This window comes from Centropristis striata, chromosome 11, assembly GCF_030273125.1.
Source record: "Centropristis striata isolate RG_2023a ecotype Rhode Island chromosome 11, C.striata_1.0, whole genome shotgun sequence".
Classification (NCBI taxonomy): domain Eukaryota; kingdom Metazoa; phylum Chordata; class Actinopteri; order Perciformes; family Serranidae; genus Centropristis; species Centropristis striata.
This window is the reverse complement of record NC_081527.1, coordinates 23409067-23427474: the sequence shown is the minus strand read 5'-3', so window position 1 is coordinate 23427474 and position 18408 is coordinate 23409067. Positions and strand designations below refer to the sequence as shown.

General features: G+C 39.7%; 2 protein-coding genes across 2 annotated transcripts; both read right to left on the bottom strand.

The window, feature by feature from the left end:
• Window positions 1-944: 944 nt before the first annotated feature.
• Window positions 945-2936, bottom strand: LOC131980661 (tripartite motif-containing protein 16-like). The gene has a single exon (XM_059344945.1). It carries the CDS (start codon window positions 2895-2897, stop codon window positions 1347-1349), a length of 1551 nt encoding a protein of 516 aa, XP_059200928.1. The 5' UTR covers window positions 2898-2936; the 3' UTR covers window positions 945-1346.
• A 6702-nt stretch (window positions 2937-9638) lies between these two features.
• On the bottom strand, window positions 9639-11723 carry LOC131980660 (tripartite motif-containing protein 16-like protein). The gene has a single exon (XM_059344944.1). The coding sequence runs from the start codon at window positions 11564-11566 to the stop codon at window positions 9977-9979; it is 1590 nt and encodes a 529-aa protein (XP_059200927.1). The 5' UTR covers window positions 11567-11723; the 3' UTR covers window positions 9639-9976.
• Window positions 11724-18408: the final 6685 nt, after the last annotated feature.

Here is an 18408-nt window from a genome sequence, read left to right as displayed (position 1 = left end):
CCATTGTTATCATAATTTTGATCAGAATCAGTCCTATACAATGCTGTTGGAAATCAATTGTAAAACAGTAAATGTATTCAGATTATTTTCTTTAGTGTATGGAGTAATTACTTGCAATTACTAGTTATTTCTATATAAAGTAATGATGAAATGATTATCAAATTAACAGCATTGTTTACTGTGCCATATTGCCATATAAAGTACCAATAAAAATCACAGTGTTTAACTGTTTGTTTATTCTTAAAGTAAACAAATCAGTACTGTAAACAAAACTAAAAAATCAGTGTTTATTTTTATTTTATTTTACAGTAAATAAATCAGTACTGTCAATAAAACTAAAATCTGTGTTTAATTGTTTTTATTTTACTTTACAGTATAAAAAACAGTACTGTAAATAAAAATACAGTAGTTCTACTGTAAATAATAATTACAGTAAGTTACTTGTTAATTGCTGCCAATAAGTTACTGTAAAGATCACAGTAAATTCTTTACAGTGCAATCATAGATTTCATTTTATTTATTGAGTGTAGAAAGCAAAATAAGAAGTAATGTTATGATACTATATTATATACAAGGAGCACACCTACAACAAGCATTCCTTTTCAAGTATTTATTTAAACAGCAACCTATGCCCTTTAACCTCAAAATGTGTGTGTGTGTGTGTGTGTGTGTGTGTGTGTGTGTGTGTGTGTGTGTGTGTGTGTGTGTGAAGCATGTGTATCTGGTGGAGTGTGGGCGCTTATGCGCGCATTTGTGTGTGTGTGTGTGTGTGTGTGTGTGTGTGTGTGTGTGTGTAACTAAAATCACATAAAGTGACCTGTGTGTGTGTGTGTGTGTGCGTGCGTGCGTGTATCTGTAACAGTAATCACATAAAGTGACCTGTGTGTGTGTGTGTGTGTGTGTGTGTGTGTGTGTGTGTGTGTGTGCGCGTCCATCCATCCGTCTGTCCGTGTGTGTGTGTGTGTGTGTGTGTGTGTGTGTCGGTCTCTCTTTCTGTGAGAGATACATCAAAGGATCAAAGGCTTTGGGGTCGACCAATCAGAGCAGAGCAATCAACGGAATTAACTGCCGCCGTTGAATGTTCCGGAACAGTCACAGCAGCCAGAGGTGGACAGACTGGAATTTCTGGCCTCGAACAGAAAGCATTTTTGGCAAAACCATAATACCTATCATTGATGCGACTTCACTTTGAGCGTCTTGAGTTCTTCCTGAACGTCTACATATGTTGTTTGTGAAGAAAAATGAAGAAATAGCTTTGTAAGAGCGATCTGAAATAATAAATATGCTTTTCTACATTTTCTAAATTTCTAAGTAAAAAAACTCTCTGTCCCTTAAATAACTTCAGTCTATATGACATTACAGAACTCAGCAGTGGCTCCATGGGAATATAGAAGCCAAATTCCAGCGTAGAGTGGCTGAGTGAATGTGGTCTGGACTCTGTGGAGGAGGGTCCTGGTTTCAGAGACGCTGTAGAAGGACAGAATACCTGCACTGTGATCCAGGTACACTCCTAATCTGGAGCACGGAGGACCTGAGACGGGAGTTTGGACATTGTTGTGCCAAAATGTATAATTGTTTGTTTCACATTTTAATGCCCAAGATTTGTCATTGAGTCCAAACGCACATTCATTGAAGCTCCCTCCTCTACTGATATTTTTGTATGCAACTGCTACAAGAAGTCCTCTCCCGCTCCACTCCACCTCCCAGTAACAACGTCCAGTCAGACTCTCTTTGCTCAGGACCTGACAGCATGAATTAAATCTGTATGGGTGATTACCATAAAACCGATGTCTTATTTCCAGTGTTGCTTTTCGGTTACCCTTAGACAATAACAGATCTTCGTTTGCTGTGTTTGGATCCAGTGTAAGTTCATATGAATACTTTAAGAATTCAAGTCTGGTCCTGGGCTCTGGTTGTGACAAGTTTTTCAATTTCTCTTTCATGACGTCTTGTAGTTCATCTCTGACTTCTGACACAGCTGCTGTCGCGCCCTCAAAGTACTGAGGAGAATTGATATTGATGTTTGATGTAGATTCACTGAATTGTGACACTGAGTAGTTTTGTAGAAACTGGTTATGATCCTCTGTGTGTGAGAGTTTCTTCAGCTCAGCCTCTTTCCTCTTCAGCTCACTGATCTCCTGCTGCGGCTTCTCCTGAAGCTCTTTGACTCGACTTACTTCAGTGTCCTCCACTGTTTTATCAGCAGAGTGATTGATAGCTTCCAGCTCCTGTTGAAGCAGCTTCACATCTTTCTGTCTGTCCTGGATTCTCTGCTGGATGTTTAGTTGACTCCCCTCCAGCTCTTTCTGCCTCTCAGTCCTTTCTGCTGCAGCTGACACCGTGTGGTGGTCTTTATGTTGGTCCACAGAGCAGAGATAACAGATAGACTGCTGATCAGTCCGGCAGAACATCTTCATCACCTCATCATGCTGAGAGCAGATGTTCTCCTGCAGCTTCTTGGAGGGCTCCACCAGCTTGTGTCTCCCAAAGGCAGAGGATTGATAATGAGGCTGGAGGTGTTCATCACAGTAAGACACCAGACAGATGAGACAGGACTTGGTGGCTTTCAGTTTTCTCCTGCTGCAGACATCACAGGCCACATCATCAGGTCCAGCATAGCAGTGATCAGCAGGAGCAGCTGGGAGTCCGCTCTTCTTTAGCTCCTCCACTAAATCTGCTAACATGGTGTTTTTCACCAGGACAGGCCTCGGTGTGAAGGTCTTCCTGCACTGAGGACAGCTGTAGATCTCCTTCTCGTCCTCTCCATCCCAGTGTGATTTAATACAGTTCATACAGTAGCTGTGTCCACAGGGAATAGTTACCGGATCCTTCAGTAGATCCAGACAGATGGAACAAGAGAAGGTTTTCCAGTCCAGCTGAACTCCTCTCTGCGCCATTTCACCGCTTAGAGACTGTAGATCTGAAGTGAGAGACCACGGAAATACACAGAGGGAGTGAAGCTCGCTGTGTGTGAGAGCAGGAAGAGGAGGGAGGAGTCATGAAGCATGTCCAGGATGGGAACAGCACTGTGAACTTGGACTGTTTGTCTGCATTTAAAATGGACCCTCGGTGAAAACCTCCTGCAACATTAAAATGTTTAGCTCCAAAAATCTACATTAAGATTACAAAGAAAACCAAATGTAACTCATACAATTACATTGAAGCCTTAGATGAGATCAAGTGAGGGATATGAATGAAATATGAAGAGCAAAGACTTCCATGTTTTCCCTCTGACTTTAAGCTTCTACCCTCGTGGCTCATGTCCCCTCCACTAACATTGAGGGGCGGGATTTATAACTGATACTGCAGCTCGCCTCCAGGGGGCATTTAAGATGTTTTGCCCTCAGTTCCTGGGAGCGGTCAAGTCATCTGTATTTATTTACTGTCTATGTGCTGCACACAAACAAGCTGCACTACTCTTATAGAGTAGTAAAAGTAGATTGGGAGCTAGAGCCTCAGTACGGGAGGCAGACACCCTCTCTTTATTTAAGAATCAACTTTAAGAATCAACTTTCCTCTACTTTCCTCTTTAACAAAGCCTATAGTTAGTATAGTATAGTTAGTTTTATATATATATTTATTTTTTATTGTATATGTATATATACATATATATATGTATATATATTTGTATATACATAATATACATACATAATATTTATTGTCATATATTAATACTTAACTACTAGATCTATAACTGAAACACGCACGCACACATGCGTGCACGCACGCGTGCGCGCGCACACACACACACACACACACACACGGGGTACCATCATTGTCGTTGTTTAATATTCACTCCCTGTCCGTCTATGTCACTGTATTGTATTATTGCACTAATCAGGGCCGGTTATTCCTACAGGCCACCAAGGCGGCTGCCTAGGGCGCCAAATTGGCAGGGGGCGCCCCCTTGTGGCATACATCTTTGTTTTAACAACATTGATTAACAAAACATTTTTAAAAAAGCATGGGCAATAAAACCCTCATTGAATTAAATGAACATGCCCCAACCCATATTTCGAATGAAAATGTAATATTATATTATATAAAATATGATACGTGCATGGGTGTCGCCACTCGTTACTCGTTAAAATGTTGAGACCATTATATTGCCTGTATGTAGTTCATGTATCAAATATAAATGTACATTTAAATTTCATTTTTATGTTTATTTTTATTGCATTTGTATGTCTACATTTTATTTATTTTCAGTCTTTGCCATTCTTAATTTGATGAAGATCTGTGTTTTCTTATTTATTTATTCGTATTTTCAATTCAGTTGTTGTTGGTAAAGTTCCAAAGTTTCTAAAAATAAAAATGTTCTGAGACCATTACCTAGCTTGTAGTTCATGTATCAAATATTAGTGTACAGCATAATACATATAACATAGTGTACCTATATCAGAATGAATACATGGAATGGATGTGGTTCGGGGAGGGGGGCGCAAAATCTCAATATCGCCTAGGGCAGCCAATGGGCTAGAACCGGCCCTGGCACTATTTGTCTGTCTGTCTATATCACTGTATTGGATTATTGCACAATAAAAAAAGAAAAAAAAGAATTATACATATTTAACAATCAAAAAAAAAAAAAAGCCTATAGTTAGGGCTGGCTGAGGCCTTGGACCAGCTCCTAGTTATGCCACTATAGGCCCAATGTGTCGGGGGACACGATACACCGGGCCCCTCTTTTCTTCTCTCTCTCTGATGTCCCAATAATATATGTCACAAGCTTGTATTTTCCAAGAGTACTCGCACTTTTCTTCTCTCTTTCTTTCACAGGGTGTGGAGCTGTGGTCCTGCTCAGCATCACTCTGGTCTCACTGCTGTGGATCTTGTTCGGCCCCAGATTTTTCAAGCGCATTCAACACCATCCAACCCAACATACTTAAAAACAAGCTCACAGAGATGGGAGTGGATCTTTCCTTCATCTCCTGTATCACAGATTACCTGACAGGAAGACCACAGTATGTCAGGTTGGGGAACTGTGTTTCTGGGGCATTAATGAGCAGCACAGAGGCTCCACAAGGCACTGTTCTGGCTCCATTCCTGTTCACACTGTACACAGGGGACTTCAAATACAACTCTGAGTCCTGCCACATCCAGAAGTACTCCGATGACACTGCTATTGTGGCGTGTATCAGGAATGGACAGGAATCTGAATATAGGGATCTGATAAAAGCCTTCAGTGACTGGAGTCACAAGAACTATCTCCTACCGAACACCTCAAAGACTAAGGAAATTATCAGAGATTTCCACAGGTTCAAGCCCCCTTCAGCCAGTGAATACCTGTGGGGTGGACATGGAGGTGGTGCCAAGTTATAAGGTGTATACGCGGATAATAAGTTGGGCTGGTCCCTAAACACAGACGCTCTCTACAAAAATGGGCAGAGCCGCCTCTTTTTCTTAAGGAAGCTCAGATCTCTGGACATCTGTAGTAAGATGCTGCAGATGTTTTATCAGTCTGTGGTGGTAATGTGTTGTTTTATGCTGCAGTCTGCTGGGGAGGCAGCATCAGACACAGACATGAAGGCGGTTTGACAGACTGGTCTAAAGTGCTGGTTCTGTGGTTGGAGCCAGGTTGGACACACTGGAGGAGGTGGTGGAGAGATGACCTGTCAACATGTTCCAGGCTATACTGAAATACCCAAATCATCTGCTACACAAAACCTTTATGGACCAAAAAAACAGCAGTGGACGGCTCCTCTCTCTCCGTTGCAGGACGGAGAGATTCAAAAGATCCTTCTCTCCTACTTCTCTCATTCTAACAGAGATTCTACCAGACTAACTGAATTTACCCTCAGGGATGAATAAAGTAATTTTGATTTGATTGATATTGAGATGGGAATGCTCCTCTCCTGGTCCACTCTACACTCACCATCACTACTGGCCAATGGTGGCGCTTCATCACCTGCTGCTGTCTCCTCCTAGAACTCCTGCTCCTCTCTGTCTCCCTCTCCCCCTTCAACCTCTATCTACTCTATTCTACTCTGTTGATCTGTACAACGACATCTATTGACATCTGTCCATCCTGGGAGATGGATCCCTCCTCTGTCTCTCCCTGAGGTTTCTTCTTATTTTTCCCCTGTTAAAAAGGTTTTTTGAGGAGTTTTTCTCTGGCCGATGTGAGGGTCTAAGGACAGAGGATGTCGTACCATGTACAGTCTGTAAAGCCCTTTGAGGCTAATCTGTGACTTGTGATTTTGGGCTACATAAATAAAATTGAATTGAATTGAATTGAATTGAATTGAATTGAATTGTAGAGCTCTCCCTAGATTTCTGAAACAAGGCTGTTTGATGGCTGATCGATCGGGTTGGAGCTTCCAACCCGGTCGATATCATCACTAAATTCGACCAGAGCTGCCCCTGCTTTCCTGTGGTGCATCCAAAGAGTGAAAACACTTTCACTTATACTTCAGTGACTTTATCTGTGTGTATTCTGTGGATATGTCTTATTGTTACACCCTTCTAAACAGTCCTTATACTTAAAGTGTGTTGTTACTTTTGCTCATTGTTGTATTGCAGGCTGTAATCGCTACATCTCTTCAGTGTCATAATACAAATTTGATAACAAAAAACATGTCTATAAAGTGGACTGAGGTGCTTTACCTCCACTACATCCCTGGTAAGCGGTAAAAAGGCGCCCTCTTGTGTTGTGTATCAGTTTTCACATATTACCTGCTAACCTGCTGTGATGTTCTCTGCAGGAAAAGTCAGTTTGTTAACTGCAGTATGCAGAGTGTGGTGATTAAAGGCTTAAAGTTTAAATTTTCTGACATCTTTCTGGAACTCTGAACAACTTAGAAATACTTGTAACCAAATGTAAAGACTCAACAACACAACATCTCTTGTCTAATGTACAGTATGCCTGTATGATAAATGATGTTCAATAAAGTGCACAAACAAGATGTTATGTTATGAGAGAAAACTATCTCCTCTGTGGCAAGATGTTTTACATGAACAATTCACTTTCAGGAGGAAAACTGCCTCATATTAATTTACTTTCTCTGGCACTCTATAATCCCATCAGTATATAATATCAGCTATATAAAAAGAGGAATAATGAACACCGTGTTCATCAAAAAGTTTAAGTTTGCACTTGGAGAGAAATGTCACGCATGCAAGGAACAAGCTTTCAAATAAAAACACCAATACAATGTTTAAAAAAATACTAAATTACAATTAGAACACCTGCATTCAAATCATACTTGAGGAATTCACATAAATCTGGCCATGAACTCACCTGCACATGTTAAATGTAACATTTTGATGATTTATGAGAACCAAGTTCAAAAAGTGTTTTCTCTTGTTAAAAGTTTTAGTTGACTGGGATTGGATAAATAGACACATCATTTGTGTCTGTTGCAAGGTTATTCTAGTTAACGAAAACTCACCAAATAACGAAAACTAGAATTGAAAAAACATATTCGTTAACTGAAATAAAAATAAAAATGATTACTAACTGAAACGGTATTTTGTGGTTACCAAACTAACTAAAAGTAATTAAAATTATAGTGAAAATGTCCTTTGTTTTCGTCTTATCAGCTTTTTTCATACGTAAACCTTTTTGGTTGACATGAAATCTATTTCATCTATCTGGTTTTATGACTTAATAGCCTTATTAGGGCTGAGATGGATCAGACAAAGGAAATAAAGGAAACATTTATTGTGACTTTTTTTAATCTGGCACCCAACAAATACCGCATTACAAAAAAACTAAAACTAACACTAAGACTAATAAAAAATAAACTAAAACTTAACATTTTCAAAAAATAAAAACTAATTAAAACTAGCAAACTCACTTTAAAACCTAACTAAAACTAACTGAATTTGAAAACAAAATTTCACAATAAAACTAAAACTAATGAAAAATCCAAAACTATTATAACCTTGGTCTGTTTAAACTGTAATTTAGTTGTAATTGAGTTTTAAAAAATACATTGAACTGACTTACTGAGGTGTTTTCTGGGCTTTGTTTGTAGCTGCTCGTTGCATTTTCTTTGTGCAGAAACAGGTTCTGTATTTTCTGGAATAATTTGGGAGATGCTTGTTGCATCGTTCAGGGACTAAGAGGTGAGAAGTGTTCCGGGGTTGGTGCATGTGTACCCTGATGGAGAGTGAAGGACATTATAGACTAGACAGTTGTGTGTAAATCAGAGGTATATGGGTAAATAGGATGAGGCATTTAAATTAGACTGAAGAGCCTACCCCTTAAATACTTTGATAAAAAGAGAGAGGAGTCATGAAGAATTTGTAAATTTTTTTCTTTTTTTCCCCCATTTAAAATGGAGTCTGGGTTAAAACCTGCCACAACATTTAAATATTTCGTAGCAAAAGAGCCCATCAACATTTGAATAGGTCCATCAAAGATTGAAAAGCCCTTTTATATGTGCAGTTTTACACTTAATCAGCCCTCCTCAGCACATGAATATGACCATTGAAGAATGAAAGGCCTGCATGTAACAGCAGATCTCCTCACTCAACCTCTCTTTGAAACAGTCATCCATGGCTACAATGATTCACAACTTTGAAAAAAAAAGTTGACTGTTTATATCATCTTTAATAACAAACAAACCTTACCTGATAGGGCTAGCATTTTAATAAACTTTATTAACAATTAAGATGGCTTCCAATGATTATGAAGACTAAATATATAAACTGATAATTGTTCTGCATTCTATTCATAATCTCATTTATAAATCCAGAGTCCCCCTGTCCCTGACCCCTTGTTATATAATTTTCAAGTATGAACAGATAATTTACAAAAAAAGTAACAGTTGTTACAATGTAAAATATGTCTTCTTAGAGGAAAAGTATCTATAAATATTGTACATTCATGAACAATTCAAATGTCAATATACTGTATGTGGTCACAACTGCTATTCCTATACTAAGTAATACTAAGTAGTAGCGTTATGAAATATTTTAAATGTTTAAACTCCTTATACATACGATTCAAACTTGTTTTCCTGAACTTATTTTAAAATACATTTTAATTAGCTTGTTGTGCTGTTTTTATTTAACAGGACAGCTGGAGATAAACAGGAAAGCGGGACAGAGAGAAAATGACATGCAACACAGGGCCACAGGGGGACTACCAAGATTTTTCTTGACTTTATGGGTACACTTTGTGCCCTTATTTTCCATTTAGTCTGGATTAAAACCTGCCACAACATTTAAATGTTTCGTAGCAAAAGAGCCCATGGCTCTGCAGGCTTTAGGCATGGTCTCCTTTATCTTTAACACTCCCTAGTTAATTGTTCTTTGTTATTTCAACAGTGACATACTTTAAAAAATCTGAATATCAGGATTTAATTCAGATTACAGAGGAAACTAAATGGGAGTCATAAAATACTAGCGCGGCCTCAGACAGTGAGGAATATGAAATCAATCTAAAGAGGAATGTGTAAATGTGTGCATGCGTGTACATGTGTAAAAATAAATGAAAGGTCTGCAGAGATGCAACAAGCATTTAAAAGCTAAACAGATTGAAAAAAACTTTACACTTCTAATCAAACAAAAATTTAGAAACAATATAAATAAGGACAGAGACGGACTGACGAATGTTCCTCTGCTTTAACAGGAACTCTGAACTTTCATGCCTCAGGCTGAAAATGAAGACAGAAGAAGAAAATACTGTGTTGATGTTTGTTTATTCATTATGTAAAGACAGTTTGTTCACACATCCCACCAGTAAATATACTCAAATATCTAAAAGACAAATAACAGATTAACCCCTTAACATTTTGATCATAAGTAATAACCTACAGAAACTTCAATTCAAATGTTGAAACATTTAGAGCACAGAGTTTACATTTTCATGCAAAGAAACGCCACTTCAGGTAAACAAACATCATCATAAGCACTAAAAGCAGAGTACTTTCACAGTACTTTGTACAGTACTTTCTGACCTTTTGTCATTACAAATTGCTTTCAAGAGATTGTATAAATAGTTAGCAGTTGTTTTTCTGTCAGTCATCTAATTAAGGAGTCCACTTGTTGTTGCAGATTCACATTCATCGTTTTTTGTGAGTTTACAGAACTCACCAGTGTCTCCAATATCGATACCAAAACAAAATCCAGCATGGAGAGGCTGAGTGAATGTGGTCTGGACTCTGTGGAGGAGTTTCATGGTGTCAGAGACGCTGTAGAAGGACAGAATACCTGCACTGTGATCCAGGTACACTCCTAATCTGGAGCACAGAGGACCTGAGATGGAAGTATAATCATAGTTGTAGGAAAAAACATATTCCCCTTCTTCGCAGATTAATGACCAAGATTTTTCATTGTAGCCAAAACCAACATAGTTCATACCCCCTTTTCTCTTGATATTCTTGTATGCAAGTGCCAGACTAACTTCCCCTCTATACTCCACCTCTATGTAACAACGTCCAGTCAGACACTCAGTACTTAGGACCTGAGTCCAAACATCAAATCTGTCCGGGTGATCAGGATACTTCTGAGGTTTCCCTAGTGTTGCTTTTCTGTTCCCCTCAGATAATAACAGCTCTGGAAATGCTGTGTTTGGATCCAGTGTGATGTCTCGTGCATATCTTAGGAATCCAGTTCTGGTCTTGGGCTCTGCGTCTGGGTCGGACAGTAACACATCAACTTCAGTCACTGTCTGTGAGACGTTTGTCCATTTCTTTCTCAAAATGTCCTGTTGTTCATCTTTGACTTCTGAAAGAGCTGCAGTCAAATCCTCAAAGTAGCGCAGAGGACGGATTATAATGCTGGATACGTCTGTGGATTCACCAACTCCTGACAGTCTTAAGTAACTTTCCCGAAACTTTTTCTGATCCTCTATGAGTGAGATCATCTCCATCTCAGCCTCTTTCTGCGTCAGCTCAGTGATCTCCTGCTGCAGCTTCTCCTGAAGCTCTTTGACTCGGCTCTCTTCAGTTTCCTGCTGAGATCTGACCTGCTGCTTCAGCTCAGAGATTTGTTTTTGGGTCAGGGTGATGATTTCAGTGAGGATCTTCTCACTGTCCTCCACTGTTTTATCAGCAGAGCTATTGATTGCATCCAGCTCCTGCTGAAGAAGCTTCACATTTTTCTCTCTGTCCTGGATTCTCTGCTGAATGTTTTGTCGACTCACCACGAGCTCAGGGCAGCAGAACACCAGCTTCTTGGAGGGCTCCACCAGCTTGTGTCTCCAAAAGGCAGAGGATTGATAATGAGGCTGGAGGTGTTCATCACAGTAAGACACCAGACAGATGAGACAGGACTTGGTGGCTTTACGTTTTCTCCCGCTGCAGACATCACAGGCCACATCATCAGGTCCAGCATAGCAGTGATCAGCAGGAGCAGCTGGGAGTCCGCTCTTCTTTAGCTCCTCCACTAAATCTGCTAACATGGTGTTTTTCACCAGGACAGGCCTCGGTGTGAAGGTCTCCCTGCACTGAGGACAGCTGTAGATCTCCTTCTCGTCCTCTCCATCCCAGTGTGTTTTAATACAGTTCATACAGTAGCTGTGTCCACAGGGAATAGTTACCGGGTCCTTCAGTAGATCCAGACAGATGGAACAGCAGAAGGTTTCACGGTCCAACTTTACTCGTTTCGTCTCCATTTCTCCTCTCGACTGTGTGAGAGTTCCTCTGTCTCTGACTTTAAATAGATCTCTGCTTCTTTAGTTTCTCTAGATTTACTTCTCTTCACTGAGTAGCTCGCCAGCTCCTGCTCTGTCTCCTCCTGGTTGTCCCACCGCTCTGTCTCTGCTGTGTTTAGAGCGGGACAACAAGAGGGCGGGGCTACCGAGAGGCGGGTTTCTCTTAAAGGGACAGTACAAGTGTGAGAGTGGGGCGCGGGTGTGACGTCAGAGAGAGGCGACATTGTTATTGTTTCAGACTTCGCGGGTGTAAAAAGAAAACTAAAGGGAGTATTATGTTCGTGAGTTTTTGTCAGCAGAAAAGAGTGACTTTAGAAGCTCTGTACACTTCGGAATGATACACAAGTTTCACATGTGTAAAGAAAGTGCAATCTTTTTTAATTCTATATTGTGTATTGTATGCATGTGGAGCTCAAAGATAATAATAAATAAAACTAATTTAATTTACACTTCACTTTGACTCCTTCACTTTCTGGTTGTTGTTTTGCTTACCTCATTATTTTTAAGAGGGGAGTAACAATGAGCCCAGGTTGGCATAGCAACTATAACAGTGGTCTTTTATTATTTTAAGCAAAATCTTTATATCAATCTTATACCAATGACACATTTTTTTAAAACTGTTAACATTTTCAATTTTTTTAAAATAATGAATAAATTAGTAAACTTCATATAACAAAACTAATGAACATGGATCAAATAGATTTAAAGAAATGTAAAACAATAAATGGAATTGATACAAAAATAAGTAACAATAAATATTTTTCACAAAAATTCACAAATATTAACAGATGAAGCATTTAATTACTACAAGTGAATTTAAAAAACAGAAGCAACTCCAGCGTGGGTTTAACTGGGAGGAAAGGATTTTATTTACACTTTATATACATTTCTGTTGTTAAAATAATTGATTATTTTCTATATTGGTAAATGATCTTATGCTTTATTTCTGCTTCTCTGTGGTCTGTCTCTGTTCTCTGTGAGTGACGCAGGTCACTATCAGAGGTCAAACCTTGACTGTAATAAATATCTCTATGCATTTATATTAAGTCAGACAATATGATTTTGATACAATGATTATGTTTGTGTGTTAATTTTGGTTTAGAAACTTTGACTACATATATTTCATTGTCTGTTTAATATTTTTTAGACTTTTAGAATCTATGTGAGACAGTTAAATTCCTTTGACTCTGTAGACATAATATCTTTGTGAGACAATAACAAGACAGAATGTTTTTTGTTGAATGTTCTGGAGAGGCCAGGATGGCCTTGTCCGGGGCAGCAAGATCGTATGCCCAGCTGGCATTGACGTGCCGTTGTATTAATTAAAACTGGTGAATCAGCGATCAAGAGGGCGGGACTTCCTGGAGAAAATCGACCAGCATGTTTTGTAAACAATTGTAAGGTTATTTTAATGGGTTCCAGGGAGAGAGTCGTGGTTCAGACTTCACGAACTGAAACACGTCTGTTTGTATTCAGGGACATGAGTTAATTTTGAACCCGGAGATCTCTGTAAAGTGCACATTTTTTTACGTATTGTAATAAAACTTTGTTAAACTGAGAAACTTGGACGTCTCCAGCTCTTCATTTCCCATCAACGAATGCGCAGAAAAATGGTGAGGTTTTTTCTGTTGGTGACAGATTATCAATTTTCAAGGTTTCCTAATGCAATTTTTCTAACACTGTATCAATGGTTTGTTAGCTTGCAGGAAACATTGTTTGTATTCACGTGGAGAAGCTGCCCTTCCAGAGAGAATATAAAATCTCTTCTTTTAACAGTGCTTCAACCAAAAAATGTGCAAATAAGGTTACCAAGAGGGAAGGAGGAATGGGACAAGGTGGGGTGCCAAATAATTGAAATTAGTGTAACAAAACAAGGTCTGACTTAACTAGTATACAACAATAGCAAAAATAATAATTATAAGACCTAACTGACTTATCTACAAATACTGTTTAGAAATAAATACATGTGTGCCATGTTGAGAAATGCATTAAGGAAACCTTTAAAATTAAATTATCTGACTACAACACAAAATCCTCACCTATTTCTCTGTGCAGATCGAACGTGCGAACGAGCTGAACCTATTCTTCAATAGGTTCAACTCCACCCACCCCACCCCCGGCAGCCCCTCTACTGCTTCTCCAAACAACAACCTCCCACCTCCCCCCATCACCCCCTGCCCCACACCACCCCCGTCACCTCCGCCCACCCCCCCACTGACTTTGACCACAGACCCTTTCACACCTCCAGTCCCCAGGACATCCACACATCCCCCACAGTCCCCCACCACCTCCAGCAGCAGACACCTCTCTGCACCATCACCGTCGACACCCCCCCAGTCTGGACTACACATCACATCCAGCCAGGTGAGGAGAGAGCTGGAGAGGCTCAAGCAGAGGAAAGCTGCTGGACCGGACCGCATCAGCCCTCATGTGTTGAAGGCGTGTTCCAGCCAGCTCTGTGGAGTTCTCCAGCACCTCTTCAACCTGAGCCTACACCTTCAGAGAGTGCCAGTGCTCTGGAAAACATCCTGCCTGGTCCCAGTGCCCAAAAAAGGACGTCCTGCTGCACTGGAGGACTACAGGCCAGTAGCACTGATCTCCCACATCATGAAGGTCATGGAGAGACTGGTTCTGGCACACCTCAGACAGCTGGTGTGCCCACTACAAGACCCCCTGCAGTTTGCATATCAGCCCCGTGTTGGGGTTGATGATGCAATCATCTACCTGCTGCAGAGGGCTGTTAAAATAATTGATTATTTTCTATATTGGTAAATTATTTTATGCTTTATTTCTGCTTCTGTCTCTGTTCTCTGTGAGTGACGCAGGTCACTATCAAAGATCAAACCTTGACTGTAATAAATATCTCTATGCATTTTAAGTCAGACAATATGATTTGATACATTGATTGTGTTTGTGTGTTAATATTGATGTAGAAAACTATGATTACTTTAATTACATATATTCCATTTGCTTAAACTGATTAAGATTCTATAAATCACAAAGAATGACATCCAGATATATTGGTGCACAGTTTTTGCTGTGTGTGTATGTGCATTTGTGAGTGTGTATGTGTGTCTGGAGGGGGGAGACCACAGAAGGCCGAATGAAAATCCCGTGTGAGAATCTCTGTAAGTCATAACAAGGAAAAATGTTTGTGCTAACAAGTTTGTTAGCAGGCCACAAGGCTTTGTTATGGGAAGCAGTGATTGTATTGCCCAGGTGGCCTGATGTGTGACGGTATGAAAGAAGACTGGCGAATGAGCGGATCTAGAAGGCGGGACTTCCTGGAAGAAATCGACCAGCATGTTTTGTAAACAAATGTTAGTATTTTAATGGGTTCCAGGGAGGGAGTCGTGGTTCAGACTTCACGAACTGAAACACGTCTGTTTGTATTCAGGGACATGAGTTAATTTTGAACCCGGAGATCTCTGTAAAGTGCACATTTTTTGACGTATTGTAATAAAACTTTTGTTAAACTGAGAAACTTGGACGTCTCCAGCTCTTCATTTCCCCATCAAAGAATGCGCAGAAAAATGGTGAGGTTTTTTCTGTTGGTGACAGATTTTTTCTGTCGGTGACAGATTATCAATTTTCAAGGTTTCCTCATGCAATTTTTCTAACAGGGCTCACTCCTCCCTGGACAGACCCAACACCTCAGTCCGAATCATGTTCTTCGACTTCTCCAGTGCCTTCAACACCATCCAGCCCAGACTGCTGAAGGCCAAACTGGAGAGCACACAGGTGGGTGCTCCCCTCATCACTTGGGTCGATGACTATCTGACGAGCAGGCCGCAGTTTGTGAGACTACAGAACTGCGTGTCTGATCGTCTGATCAGTAACATCGGCGCCCCCCAGGGGACTGTCGTGTCATCTGCAGAAGTTCTCTGATGACACGGCCATTGTGGGGTGTGTTGAGGGTGGAGGGGAGGCTGAGTACAGGGACCTGGTGGACCGCTTTGTGAAGTGGTGTGGGGAGAACCACCTGCAGCTGAATGTGAGGAAGACGAAGGAGATGGTGTTGGACTTGTTAAAATAATTGATTATTTTCTATATTGGTAAATGGTTTTATGCTTTATTTCTGCTTCTCTGTCTCTGTTCTCTGTGAGTGACGCAGGTCACTATCAAAGGTCAAACCTTGACTGTAATAAATATCTCTATGCATTTATATTAAGTCAGACAATATGATTTGGTACAATGATTATGTTTGTGTGTTAATTTTGGTTTAGAAACTTTGACTACATATATTTTATTTTATTGTCTGGTTCATATTTTTTAGACTTTTACAATCTATGTGACACAGTGAGAAACCTTTGACTCTGTAGACATAATATCTTTGTGAGACAATAACAAAACAGAATGTTTTTTGTTGAATGTCCTGGAGAGGCCAGGATGGCCTTGTCCGGGGCAGCAAGATCGTATGCCCAGCTGGCATTGACGTGCCGTTGTATTAATTAAAACTGGCGAATCAGCGATCAAGAGGGCGGGACTTCCTGGAGGAAATCGACCAGCATGTTTTGTAAACAATTGTAAGGTTATTTTAATGGGTTCCAGGGAGAGAGTCGTGGTTCAGACTTCACAAACTGAAACACGTCTGTTTGTATTCAGGGACATGAGTTAATTTTGAACCCGGAGATCTCTGTAAAGTGCACATTTTTTTACGTATTGTAATAAAACTTTTGTTAAACTGAGAAACTTGGACGTCTCCAGCTCTTCATTTCCCATCAACGAATGCGCAGAAAAATGGTGAGGTTTTTCCTGTTGGTGACAGATTTTTTCTGTCGGTGACAGATTATCAATTTTCAAGGTTTCCTCATGCAATTTTTCTAACAGACTTCAGGAGGAATAAGCCCCCGCCCTCTCCTGTCAGCATCGGTGGGACAGATGTGGAGATGGTACCTGCATACAAGTACCTGGGGGTCACTCTGGACAATAAACTGGAATGGTCCACCAACACTGAGGCAGTCTACAAGAAGGGCCTGAGCCGGCTTTACTTCCTGAGGAGGCTCAGGTCCTTCAATGTCTGCAACAAAATGCTGCAGATGTTCTATCAGTCTGTTGTGGCGAGCACCAACTTCTTTGCTGTGGTGTCCTGGGGGGGGGCATCAAAGCAAAGGACGCCAACAGACTGAACAAACTGATCAGGAAGGCGGAGTCTGTTGTTGGCTCCAAGCTTGTCACCCTGGAGGAGGTGGTGGAGGACAGGATGCTGGCAAAACTGCTGGCAGTCATGGACAATCCCTCCCACCCCCTCCACAAAACACTGGACAAGCTAAAGAGCAGCTTCAGCCACAGACTCATTCAACCCCGCTGCTCCAAGGAACGATACAGGAAGTCGTTCCTTCCTTCTGCAATAAGACTATACAACTCATCTACCTCTGCCAGAACCAACATTACTGAGATGCACTAAACCTTTGCACTAAATCTATGCACGACACATTGCTTTGTTATTAATATTATTACTATTATTATTAGTATTATATATACGGTTGCTGCCATTATTACTATTATTACTATATACTGTAATATACTACTATTATTATTATACCGGCCTTACCAGCCTTATTTATTATTATTATTATTATTATTATTATTATTACCATTATTATTATATATTATATTATTTTACTTGTATTTACTCTATTTATATTTTTTCATTTTACTTTTATATTGTTTATTATCTATTATTACATATTATATTATATATATATTATATACTGTACTATTATTATTATTATATACTGTCTAGTCACTATAGCATTGTTGCCATCATATCACCAGTTTAATTATTACCATCATCTTGCCAACCATCCTACCAACTGATGATGTTCTTTTCTTAACTTCTTAAGTGTCCTTGTTCTTGTTCTGTTCTGTGTTTTTTTTCTATTGTTGTTTTTATTTATGCTACCTCAGTATTTTATTCTATTGTATTTTATTGTACTTGAATACCGGACTGCTGTGACAACCGAATTTCCCTTTGGGGATGAATAAAGTAATCTATCTATCTATCTATCTATCTATCTATCTATCTATCTATCTATCTATCTATCTTGATGGGGAATGATGAGCAGAAGACGTCCAAGTTCTCAGTTTAACATAATTTTATTACAATACGTCAAGAAATGTGCATTTAAAGAGTCTCTGGGTTCAATCTACACGCCCCTGAGTAAGATGATTAAGGCGGATCAGTTCATGAAGTCTGGACCCCCTCTATTTTCCCTGATCCCTTTTTTATATCCTAACAGAGGTTTAATAAAAAATGTGGGTTGAACTCTCCAGAAGGTGCGTCCCTCTCGAACCGTTGATTCATCAGTTTTAATCAATATTGTGGACACGTCATGTCACCAAGCAGAGAAGACAGTTATCTTTCTGCTCAGCACACCTTGTCCCTCACCTGACCTGTTAACAAAACTTTCAAAACACAAACTCCTGCCTTGTTATGACTTGCAGAGATATTATTGGAGACACAGATTTTGCAATGTCCACATAAAATATAAAACTTAAAATATATATTTTTGTGTTTATAGAATCTTACTCTTAATAGGGCAGAGAAAGTTTAAGCACACGCAGTAAATTTATTTAGTTTAATAATGCACAGAGAGGACACACACAGACAGTGAATTACGCATGCATAGAAACGTTCGTCAAACAGAGTCAGACAACAGAGACAGAATAACAGATTTCTCCTAACATACTTTAACCACATTTAAAAAACAAAATCAACACAGACATCCATCTCCCATAATCACCATGTACACCTAACAGACACCTACACACGGAGAAAAGTGTCAGATGTGTAAATAATC